This window comes from Astyanax mexicanus, chromosome 20 (assembly GCF_023375975.1).
Source record: "Astyanax mexicanus isolate ESR-SI-001 chromosome 20, AstMex3_surface, whole genome shotgun sequence".
Classification (NCBI taxonomy): domain Eukaryota; kingdom Metazoa; phylum Chordata; class Actinopteri; order Characiformes; family Acestrorhamphidae; genus Astyanax; species Astyanax mexicanus.
In genome coordinates this window covers 27,398,724-27,411,898 of record NC_064427.1, presented here as the reverse complement: position 1 = coordinate 27,411,898, position 13,175 = coordinate 27,398,724, and the positions used below count along the sequence as shown (strand labels likewise).

General features: G+C 36.9%; 1 protein-coding gene across 2 annotated transcripts in view; it reads right to left on the bottom strand.

Annotated features, from left to right (window-relative positions):
* Window positions 1–13,175, bottom strand: part of psd3l (pleckstrin and Sec7 domain containing 3, like) — a 194,619-nt gene that overhangs the window by 155,816 nt on the left and 25,628 nt on the right. For both annotated transcript variants that reach the window (XM_022681270.2, XM_022681271.2), the window contains exon 4: window positions 5,227–5,335. In XM_022681270.2, the coding sequence (XP_022536991.2) occupies window positions 5,227–5,335 (109 nt within the window). The remainder of the gene's footprint in view (window positions 1–5,226; window positions 5,336–13,175) is intronic.

Below are 13,175 nucleotides of genomic sequence, written 5' to 3'. Positions count from 1 at the left end.
CACAGTGACAATAAAATGTATCTCTGTGTTACCCTGAAAAGCATGTTACCTTCTCAGTTGAATTGCCAAATTTGGGTAAATAGAATTGAATACTAATACAAGCTCATCAAAAGAAATCTGAATTAGATCACCAATTTTCATTCTAGACTGAATATAACAGTGACTGTTCTTTAACGCTTGTTAGTTTATGCACAGAATTAAACTAATTAGTCAAGTCAACCGCTTAGTAATTGTGTTAGCTGGAAAATAAATGTAAAGTTGTTAAACAAGCATGCAGAAACTTTGTTTAATAAATCTATATTTTTTGCAAATGTATTGCTTTGTGTAACTGTTTAAGGATTAAGGCTTTAAAAGGTTCCTCTCTTTTACTAACAACGTTTTTTAAACGTCATTACTGAAAGAATCTTGATGGCACTTTTTTTTTAGGAAATTAATGTTACTGCATTCGTCCTAAAAATAATTCCGCCTTAAAGCTGCTGCTAGTATCTATTATAATTAGTGCAGTATGACCAGCAACTACATGCTAGATACAACAGCCTCCTCTCCTCAGCAAAACTGAAGACGTTCAGACAAACATGTCTTGGCGCGCACACTACATTTGGGATAAGGAGGAAAATTGTGCTCATTTGCTTTTCTTGCCAAACTATATATCCCTTTAAGCCAGAGCTCAACAGCCAATCTGCACATCTGCACATACCAAGAATAGGTTTGACCCTGCTGGAGTACAAGGACTTCAAATCCACGCTTTAAAGCAATGAGAAAATGACCAGCTTGTCCTTTATTGACTTAAAACAAAGACAATTATCTTCATGCTGATTAACCCTGAGATTAGCATGAGAGAGATTCTGATATCTTTAGCGCTGGAATGCTGTTTCAATCAGGGCTTGATCATCACGATTCAGTTATCAGATCTCAATATTTCAGTTACAGCAGTATTAGCAGTTGACTTTAGAGACTGTGTGTTTCAGAGACCGCTGTTAGAGCTAATCATGAACAGCTCTAGTGTAGTCCAGGAACAGAGCATTACTGTGTACACTCCATAAAAAGAGAGCGAGGGATGGGATGAGTGCCCAGACTAAACCGTTACTGACTGCAGAACATGCAGATGTCTCTTTCACTGATTTTTGGAGGGGAAAAAAGTAAAGTACAAACATTTATATAGTATTGTATTATATAGTATCTTTTTAAATACAACATTTCTGTCTTTTAGAATAATGTCTAAATAACTTGAATCAACCAGATACTCAAATTGTAAACAAACTAGCCGCTAAAACTTAAAATTAAGGTCTTGCCTAGGTTTGAGTTTAAGTGTAGGTTTTGGGTCGAAATTAAGGTTTGGACTAGATTCAGATTTCGGCTTAGATTTCATTTCATTCACTTAATAATAGATATTTAGGTGAATGTAAGTTAAAGATAAATTAATCATGTACAAAGCCACAGATGATACATAAAACTCTGGAAAAAATTAAGAGAACACTTCAGTTTCTGAATCAGAACAAGATGCAGAGCTTTCAGACCTCAAATAAAGCAAAGAAAACAAGTTCATATTAATAAAGTTTTAAGAGTTCAAAAATTAATATTTGGTGGAATAACCCTGGTTTTTAACCACAGTTTTCATGCATCTTGGTATGTTCTCCTCCACCAGTCTTACACACTGCTTTTGGAAAACTTTATGCCACCCCCAGTGCAAAAATGTAAGCAGTTCAGCTTGGTTTCATGAATTGTGATCATTCATCTTCCTCTTGATTATATTCCAGAGGTTTTTAATTTGGTAAAATCAAAGAAACTCATAATTTTTAACTGGTCTCTTATTTTTTCTTTCCAGAGCTGTATATAGATGACCATGAAAACATGAAAATGCAATATGATAGACTAGGGTTGGGCAGTAACCACTTTTTCCATAGGATAATACCATCTCAATATATTGATGCGATATATAGTACTACAGAGAATAGCAGAAGCTGCACAATTAGTACAGATAGTCCTATATGTCAAATTTTCAAAGTTTAAAGTTCAGTTGGTTTACAGGGTCACAGATTAAGCGCTGTCTTTTAAATGAATCAGCACCAGTTAATGGATAAATTCACGTCCTTCAACAAAAGCTCAATCAGCTTGCTCTCTTTTATGACAGAACTACAAGTATATTGTAATATGAGTTTATTCCAATATTGTGCAGCCCTAATACCTAAACAAAACTTAGTAAGTTTAGCCAAAGTTTCACCATGACAAATCAACCCCTACTCTTCAAAACAACACACACACTTCTCCTCATTAAAACTAATTACGACGGTGTTCTGTTCCATAGAACGAAAAGCTAATGAATGAAACCTGCAGCAGGGATTAGTTAACATTCTCCAGACTGAACTGCTTTGATTACACGCTTTCTTTCACAGCTCTGAGCGCTTGCTGAATCCACAAGATATCAGTGGGACTGAAAGGTCCCTTGGTGAGGAGAACAAGGCACTTCTGATCATCATGCCAAACAGGAACGATTTACCATGCCCTGAATAAGAGCCTGTCTTCACAAGGTGGCAGCATCTGCCCGCGTTTCCCTCAGTGGAAACACAATGTGTACACAGCATCTCAATAAAATGTTTATGTGCATTTTTATGTCACTGGAACTGAACAAAATGATTAATACCCTGTAAACAAACACCAGGACACATCCCCTCAGACACCATTAGCATGGAGGAATAAAAAGCTTTCCAAAAGGGGAAAACAACATTAAAAAGACTGAAGGGGATAATCATTCCACAATCTATTTATGTGCACTGAATATTTATGCTCAGTTCTTACTGTTTTATTGATGAAATCTGTTATACTTTGACAAGAAAAGCATGTGTGAGAGCTAAAAGGAGAAATACTCATTAAGTACACCTTTAATTATTAATTTAAAAAGCAATTGTTACAACATGTCTGTTGCAAAAACTCTGTACTTTTATAGGTCAGTGCAAATCCTGAGTAGTTCCATTACATATTTTGTATGTTTGCTTGTGTGTCTGTAAGTGTGAATCAGATTACAGCAAAAGAGACCTTTTATACCTCTACTGCACTATATGTCTACTATGTGTTCACCCCTTTGAATGAGAGCATTCAACTATTTTGCTTAGATTAAATTATCCAAAAGAAGCACTAATAATATATAATTTTATAATAATTTTATTTCCTTTTTTTTCCATATTCTCCCAATTTAGCTAGCTCAATTGTCCCACCCATTAAGCTGCTACTCAGCTGTATATCCCCTATCACTAGTGATGCCACAAATAAGGAGGGTAAAGCCTAGCACATGCCTCCACCGACACATGTAAAATCAGCCACCACCTCTTTTCCAACTGCTGCTGATACCGAATAGCATCACAGCGTGTGGTGAGGAAAGTGCAGCGACTCGACTCAGATACATCAGCTCACAGACGCCTTGTGCTTGTGATCAAAATCACCCAAGGAGAGATGAGAAAGAGCAAGGCCAATTGTGCTCTCTCTGGGCTTCAGCAGCTGATGGCAAGCTGCATGACTGGGATTTGAATCAGCGAGCTCCCAAGTGTCTTAAATTTTTTTAAAAGATTATACATACTTGCATTTCTTCTTCATGACAACATGAAAAGTTACATTTTACAACGCTTTTTTTACAGTACAGATATTCCACATGTATGAGTATAACACAAGAATAACCTGCCATATTAATTAGTAGAATATGCATCAGAAACAGTAGTAGTATAGTGGTCAGAGCATCAAAAACACGATGCATGCATTTACTGACAGCATGTCTATAATGCTATGTGATATCTATTCAGTCCTTGCAGTTATTCTGGCAGATTGCAAGACCTTTACAGGACAGTGTGATGTCTGTTGTTTCATTTAACAGAAAAAAAAATACAGGCATACAGATTTGATTAGTCCCTTTATCAAATAATACAGAAGGATCTACAGATCTACAGAACAGTAATACCCACAGTGTGCAGTAATAAGCTCCACTGTTAGTCAATGAAGTAAGGACATTTGCCTCAATCCCACAATTCCAGACATGGCATTTATGTAGGTCAGGAGAGTCACGTCAGAAGCTCAGGGGCACAGTGCTCAGAGAGCCGTTCTTTAATGGAGCTTGAGCTGTCAGTCGAGTAAAGTCAACAAGTACGGCCATGTGAGGGCAACTCAAGTTCACTGAGGGGATGGGAGAACCGAGGTTTACCTTTTCTCTAAAGCATCCATCATGTTAGCACAGCGGCACACCGGAGGAATGAGCTTAGAGCAAATGACTGACAACCAATAACCTGACCAGCAACCGACAGGAGCTAAAGCTATAGCTCCTCAAGTGTAACAGCTTTATTGCTTAGGTCTGAAGCTAGGATTAGCTGGTTGGTAAAGCTTTTCACATACAGAGGAAAGTGACTCAAAGTCTTTTTTAGCAAAAAAAACTATTCAGTATAGCATGAGCTCAGAGATGTAACAGAATATGTAACCGAGTCTAAATATTCCATTAGATATTATGACTTTTTTATTTTATTTAAATATTGTAGTATTTAATTTTCTTGCTCCTTAAGACCAATTACAATTCTCAACCATAATATGTATCATTATTTGCATTATTTGCTATCTTGCTTGTGTTTAGATGATATTTATCAGGTTATCTGCTTTTATTAGAGATGAATCAATTAGATCTATCGTCTATTTTAGGCCAGATCCAGTTGCAACACCCTTGTTTTTACTCCTGTATTCAGAGCAGAGCATTATTAGCATATAGTCACCAATGCAATAAACCACCCCAAAATTTAACATTAACTACCAAGGCAGATACTAAACCTAATTTTTCACATTTTCTCCAAATTTAGCTAGGCCAAATGTCCCACCCATTCAGTTGCTACTCAGTTGTTACTCAGCTGTATATTCCCCATTACTAGTGATGCCACAACACAAGAAGGATGAAGACTAGCACATGCCTCCTCCGACACATCCACCAACACTTTTAGAACTGCTGCTGATGCAGCATTGAGATGTAGCATCACAGCAGACTCTGAGGAAAGCACAGCGACTTGGTTCTGATACATCAGCTCACAGACGCCATGTGCTGATCGACATCACCCTAGGAGTGATGAGGGGAAAGAGCGTTATCTACCCACCCAGAGAGAGCAAGACCAATTGTGCCCAATCAAAGTATCAGAGTACACAATTTATTCTTACATTAAAGAATTTTCAAAAGCAAACTACATTAAAAAATAAACAGTGACCTACCACTGTCTGATCGACTTGAGTCTTGTGACTTTCCAAAGAGAAACTCGTACTTGGCCTTGGCGACACTCTGAGCGTGTGAAGATGAGCTTTTGACATAAAAGTTTTCCACCTGCAAAAAAAATAAATGATTAAGACACATTAAAAGATTACTAAGGACCTTCGCAGTAACAAAAAAGCCCAATAAAAATGAATCGAAATTGAATTGAATTATGTTCACGCTTACTCCACTGTCTTTGTTCATGTACCATCCTCTTACAAACATACTACTACATTTGTAGTCACCTGATTTTTCCCTGTCCAGACTACAGAATGGAATCAACATAGAGGGGAACTCAAACAACAAGCTTTAACCTTAATTATTAGAAACGTGAGCACCTTGTACTAAAGAAAAATGCTGTGTCTATTGTTTATTAAAATAATTATTCATTAAATATAATCAAAGAAAAATGTTTAACTTATTGTGATGTTGATTAAAGGTAATTTAATCAAGGCATATATGCTAAATTCATAAGAGACCTTCACTGTACACATTATATACTATAAACAAAATATTGGGAATGTATGGGAATTACATGCCCATACATATGCTTTTTTCTTGTCAGCCAGTGTTATTACATTATACCATTATTTTGTAGTGTTACGTCGTTTTAAGGACTTTATTACCATTTCCTAATTAGTGTATATATGGTTTGTGACCTTTCAGTGAACTTCTCTATTCTCTGCTCATTTTTTATTTATTTTAATTATTCGATTTTAAAAGTAATCAGCAACTCCATGATTACATATAATACAGATGTCAGTTTCAAATCTGATGAATGCCAAGCTACTGAATGTTTATTCACTGTCAATTAATAGAGCTTACGTGAGGTCTTTACCATGTTGCAATGGTAAAAAACTCAGAAACCAGTCTACTGCTTTTACCAATGTAAATTTCACCCTACAGGAACGTGATGGAGTTCCCACAGCACTGAAAGGTTAAAGTGTGGACAGAGCAGTTGCTATGGCTGCGTAAGGATGGACTGGGAATGCAGGCATGTATTCTCAGCAATGTGCTCTCGCACTGGGCCTCTATACACGATTTTTAATCAAGGGCTTTTGTAGCTGCTGAGTAATTGACTTAGAGCTGCCCACACATTCAGTTATTAGTGAAGTCCAAAGAAGAGAACAAAACACTCTGAGGGTTTAGACTCAGGCAAAACCAGCACAGTTACAGTAACACATGAAAAATTATACTGATAACAATCAGTGCAAAAAAATAATTGCACCCAGAAGGAATCATGCGACAGGAGCGAAACCTGGTGGACATGATGCCATATCACCTTCAGTCTTGATTATTCTTGCTACTGGATACACAGTCACCACAAAATCAGCAGGAACTGCATGAAGCGAGCTGCACAGGATGGATTATTACAGGAGACTACAACTTCATGCCAACCCTTGTAAAAAAAAAAGTGTATTTAAATATGTATATTTTTAAAGAATACTTAACATGGAAAAGTACATGCTTTTTAAAATTATAATATGTACTTAAAGCAGCACTAGGTAGGATTTTCTTGATTTTTGATCTTTTTAAATAAGTAAAATTATAGCTTGAAACTCACTGCAGGGCTGCATTGAATAGCGTAGCTCTCGTGTCTGTGCCGGGCTGTTCTGAGCTCAAACCAGACTCTGTAAGTTTTCCCAGGCGGCCATGACCAATGCTCGCGAGTACTGCGACCTGCTTTCCGACCTTTAGTTCTAACAGTTCTACAAGGAGTACAGGTTCATTCCTTACAAACTAACATACAGACACTGAAGCTGAAGCTGGAAAGAGACCGAATATGTCTGTGAAAGCCAGAAAACGAGAAAGAGAAACTAATCCGCCTGAAACATTTATTACACTCTACAACTGTAGGGGGAGCCCACGAGCACAAAATCTAAATCCTACCTAGTGGAGCTTTAAATGCATACTAAATGTACTAATTTGGAACAACTTTTGGCAACTTAAGCATATTTCACTTGTAATTAAGCTATAATTAAACACAACATATAAGCAAAATGGGCTTTTAAATGCTTTTTTTCGTACAACTTCTGTGAACTGTAGATTTAGGTATGTGTTTTTAATACACCTAAAGTATACTGTTAATGTACTACTTTGCATATTAATGCATATATTGTGTACACCTTAATGCTACTGAAAAAAAATACACTAAAGTGCACTTTAAGCAATACTTATACTGTATATATACTATATATATATACAACCCCTGGCAAAAAGTATGGAATCACCAGTCTTGGATGAGCACTCCTTCAGACATTTCATTCTGTAAAACAAACTCTGATCAAAAACATGATACAATAATAAGGTCATTCCAAAGTGCAACTTGTTGGCTTTCAGGAACACTCAAAGAAATTAAGAAAAAACATTGTGGAAGTCAGTGAATGTTACTTTTATTGACCAACCACAGGGAAAAAAATATGGAATCACTCAATTCTGAGGAAAAAAGTATGGAATCACTCAAATTGAAGGTAGAAAATAAGGACACACCCAGTCAATTTCCTTTCCCTAAATGGACACCTGCCTCAGATTAGATCTGCTCGTTAGTCTGCAGTTAAAAACACCTGCAGTCATGACACCTTGGAGGGCTGCTGGACGAATTAGAGTGGCAAGAACCATGGCTCCAACAAGAGAAATGTCTCTTGAAACAAAAGAGAGGATTGTGAAACTTCTTGAAGAAGGTAACTCTTCACGCATGGTTGCTAAAGATGTGGGCTGTTCATAGTCAGCTGTATCCAAGATATGGACCAAATACAAACAGCATGGAATGGTTGTTAAAGCCAAGCGTACTGGTAGACCGAGAAAGACATCAAAGCGTCAAGACAAGCAACTTAAGGCCATTTGTCTTGAAAACCGAAAAAGCACAACTAAACAGATGAAGCATAAATGGGAAGAAGCTGGAGCCAATGTATGTGACCGAACCGTAAGAAATCGCCTAAAGGAAATGGGATTTCAATACAGGAAAGCTAAAAGAAAACCATCATTGACACCTAAACATAAAAGAACAAGACTGCAGTGGGCTAAGGAGAGGCAATCATGGACTGTGGATGACTGGATGAAAGTTATCTTCAGTGATGAGTCAAGAATCTGCATTGGACAAGGTGATGATGCTGGAACTTTTGTTTGGTGCCGTTCCAGTGAGATTTATGAAGAGGCCTGCCTGAAGAAAACAACCAAATTTCCACAGTCCTTGATGATATGGGGCTGCATGTCAGGCAAAGGCACTGGGGAGATGACTGTGGTTAATTCTTCTATCAATGCACAAGTTTACATTGACATTTTGGACAGTTTTCTCATCCCTTCAATTGAACAGATGTTTGGAGATAATGAAATAATTTTCCAAGATGACAATGCATCGTGCCATAGGGCAAAAACAGTGAAGGCATTCCTTGGAGAAAGACACATTCAGTCGATGTCATGGCCTGCAAATAGTCCAGATCTCAACCCAATTGAAAACCTGTGGTGGAAATTGAAAAAAATGGTCCACAAGAAGGCTCCGACCTGCAAAGCTGATCTGGCAACTGCTATCAAAGAGAGTTGGCACCAAATTGATGCAGAATACTGTTTGTCACTCATCAAGTCCATGCCTCAGAGACTGAAAGCCGTTATAAAAGCCAAAGGTGGTGCAACTAAATACTAGTGATGTATTTTGAATCATCTTTTGTTTATCTGTTTTTCATGATTCCATACTTTTTTCCTCAGAATTGAGTGATTCCATATTTTTTTCCCTGTGGATGGTCAATAAAAGTAACATTCACTGACTTCCACAATGTTTTTTCTTCATTTCTTTGAGTGTTCCTGAAAGCCAACAAGTTGCACTTTGGAATGACCTTATTATTGTATCATGTTTTTGATCAGAGTTTGTTTTACAGAATGAAATGTCTGAAGGAGTGCTCATCCAAGACTGGTGATTCCATACTATTTGCCAGGGGTTGTATATATATATATATATATTGCTTAAAAATACTTTTTTATGGAAATACAGAGAAAGTATATTTAATGTGTATTTTCATGAAGTATATTAAATTGAAAAAAAATTAAACATACTTTTAATGCTTTTAAGTATACTTCCTTTTCACAAGGGAAGGATATTGCATTCAATGTTACACATGCAGTACGCACTTCTTCTGTATATGTAGTTCAAAAAACACGACCAAGAGATGCCAAAAAATTATTATATTATTATAATTTTTGAATCTAGATAACCTTTACCTTCCTTAACAATAGCAATGCAATGAAACACTTCCTTCTGGGTGCCACTATTTTTGCAACTATTTTTGAATGTTATTTAACTTTAAAATAAATGTTTAACTTTAAATATAACTTTAAGTTGCATTAACATCAGTTCAAACTCAGCATAAAGTTATAACTGCATGTAACTGCTGTAGACCTTGCCCGTTAGTGTCAGATAGCACTGTTTGTAAAACCTGCCCAAAGTCCAAGAACGTGTCTGATAGCCCCACAGCCAATCCAGGCAGCTTAGAAGCAGAGTCTTTTGGGAAGCAGCAGCTTGATTCAGTAGACAGCGCAGGCTAATTAATGGAGTCATTAGCGAGGCTAAACACTGCAGCTTAGGGACACGAGCAGTTCAGCAGCTCCACACTAAAAAACTGGGCATGTTTCTGTACCGTCACTTTTTCCTCTGCTCATGTCTTAGCTGTGGTGTGGATTAATGCCAGGGAGAAAAGCAGCTATTTCTGCCTTTTAATCCAGCCTCCCTTCTCCTTTAATAAACATGAGTTCTCAGTGCACTTCTTTTTATAGCTAAAGAATACGATCTCTAACTAAAGCTTAAAAACTCACAAAACTCCTAAACCGAGCAAACAAATACATATGTATATGATACTTCAGTCAGTTCACCTTTTACACCTTAATATAACATAATTACACATAATGCAATAATAATAACTTAATTTAAGCCAGTTTTGGAAGCAGATTTTAAATATGCCCATCCTTGTTATGACAACTTGTGTGCACTGTAATTAGGCCTGGACAATATTTCGATATCGGTATTTATCGCGATAAGAAATGTTTCAATAACGGTGATATCATTTTTGTGGCATATCGATATGTATTATTCAGAGACAGGCGTTTTTTAGCGGCGTCAGTTCACTGCAGCGCTGAACACAATCAGCCTTCGTAGCCGGGCTACGTCAGATAGGCTAGGCTAGGCTAGGCTAGGCCTGGGTTGGAAACCGACCCTAACCGAGCGGATCTCAGCTGCGCTCCGCACCCAAAATCTCCCGCGATGAAGCGAAACCGAACCTAACCGAGCGGATCTCGGCTGCGCTCCGCCCGGCACCTAAAACCCACCCGCGATGAAGCTCGGCTGCGCTCGGTTCCGCACCTAAAACCCACCCGCGATGAAGCTCGGCTGCGCCCTAACCCGCTTGGCTTCAGCGCAGGAAATTTTAGATGCAGAATGAGTGCACCTGACGCTTCCACAAGTGATTAAACAGAAGAAATAATTGAGGTATTCAGGTCTAATTCAGTGGTTCCCCTTTCAAAGGTCTGATAAACTTCAGCCTTCTCCAAATTGTGCCGGAGAGTGGAGTCGACTAGCAACGGTAATGCATCTGTTCCTCCACCTCAAGCAGTTTTACTACATACAATATCTTCCTTATTCTGGTTGAAGCACTTTTGTAGTTTATGTTGTATCTAAATTATTTATTGTTGATAAAGCCTATAGGTTTGTTTATTTAACAGGGATTTCATGTTCCTTTTATGTATATAAAGGCTTTTTGTATTCCATATCCTGGTTGAAGCACTTTTAAATTAGTTAAAGCAAACAGCTACTGAACGGATGGATTAATAAAACCATCAGCAGGACAAATATTTCATTTTTAGAACAGCTTGCGGAAGAAGAATTCAAGCTTTCAGCTGAACAGGTTTAGGCAACGTGTGATTAAGCAAGAGCAGTGCTGCGTTTTCCTTCCTCATTAAAATTACAGCTATTTCTCAACTACAATCAATAGATCTGGAATTCAAAGCTCAAGAAGGTGTTTTAGACAAGTATGACTCTGATTTTTTAGAAAGAAAAAAATGAAAGAAAAAAAAACAGATTGAAGATTTTAGTCCAGCCATCCAGAGTATAATTATGCTACTAAAATGATATTAACTGTTTTTAACATGCCCAAAACATGAAAAAATACTTTACTTTTACTTTACTGTAGTCTTTAATATCACATTATATATCATAAAACATCTACTTATCGCAATGTCAGTTTTTCTCCAATATTGTGCAGCCCTAAACAAAACTAAGGGTGTTTTCAAAACTACTTTATGTTTGGACTTTTTTAAAAGGGGCCACAATCAACGGTCCAGACCAACAAACCAGTATAGGAGCCCACACAGGTGATGATGACAGGATGTAAAAAAAAATCCTTTAATCCACTCACTAGAGTTACAGGAGACATTGGAAGTTCAATACATTCCAATTCTATTTCAAAAGTCATAAACAATAAATTCTGTTGTACTCAATGATTTCAATACTGTATACAGCCTGAGCAACTGAATCAGTACTCTGTATGTAAGTGAATCAATTCATGCATGCTTATTTGATTTGGATGGCAGCTGCAGACAGCTGTAGCAGCAAGGAGGCACTTATCTAGTTAGCTAGCAATGCAATGCCAAAAACCTAAGTAACAGACACATTACACAAATAACAGACAAATAATACTACTGTACTACTGTAAAATAATGTGAATAACTTATTATAAATAAAGGTATCAACCCAATCATTTCAAATAACTCATCATTGCAATTTCACCTTAAAATGACTAAATAATAACAATGACTATTATAATCTAGATTTTTTTTTTTCAATAAATACATTCCATTTAGTAAAAAAGGCTTTCACAACTCACTAAACTGCAGTGTAAAACCAAAACTAACGGAACTAAATGTACAAAATGTAAGAAACACACAAACCTTAGAGCAAGCTCTGGTCCATTATGTTTTTTTTTTATGTGAAAACCCCCAAGGTCAAAGACACATCAGGCTAAAACACATGCAAGAACTTGCCGGTCATGCGCAATACTTAAAGAACAGCAAGGATCTTATTTATTTCTTTACCAATCTCAGTAATTGCTCAGTAAAATACTTTTAAAATGTGCAAACTGTGCAACAACAGAATCTAAAGTGCTGCGAGACTGTTGCTTCAGGCTACTTCCATCAAAGCTCCTTTAATGCTTTATCAGAAGGTTCTCTCTGAAGTGGAGGTTCTTTGATGAGCAAGCTTGACGTTGCAAAGTTTACACTGCACACAGTCTTAATCAGTTAACACAAAATACCTCACTATTCACTATGTTTATCTGCAGGGTGATCTGTAGTGATACTCCAAAAAGAGCAAGAACTGCTCAAATACTCAAGTACAGTACATTATTATACAGTGGTGTTTGAGAGTCTGTGAATCGATTTTATCGATTATTTCGAATATACAGTTAAGGACGATGAGTTTTCATTTTTACCACCGACGCTCCCCTGTGGGCTCCTGTACTTCTGTATGCACTACAGTTTTTGATTTTTTGCAAATTCATGAGAAAAAATCATCTCATTTTATATAACACTTGGCCCTTATTTAAAAGCTTTGATTTGTAATTCAAGCCAAATGGGGAAAAGTCTTTTCTTAATAGCATATTACATTGTACTTGTTTTCTATTTTGTAAGTTTTATCAAAAAGGGCACCATTTTATTTCTTTCTATTTCTTATTTGGGGGTGTGCTTATTTCTTTATTTTTTAAGTTTGAGGGTGCATTGTGTCAGTACCTAAACTATGTTTAGCTTTCGAAAAGTTACTAGATGTTCTCACTGTTTGCAATTGTTTTGTTTTGCTTGTTTCTGGTTGCAATTTAACCACAGAGGGGACATTTAAGTGGAAACTATATAAATAAGAACTAATAAATAAGAACTT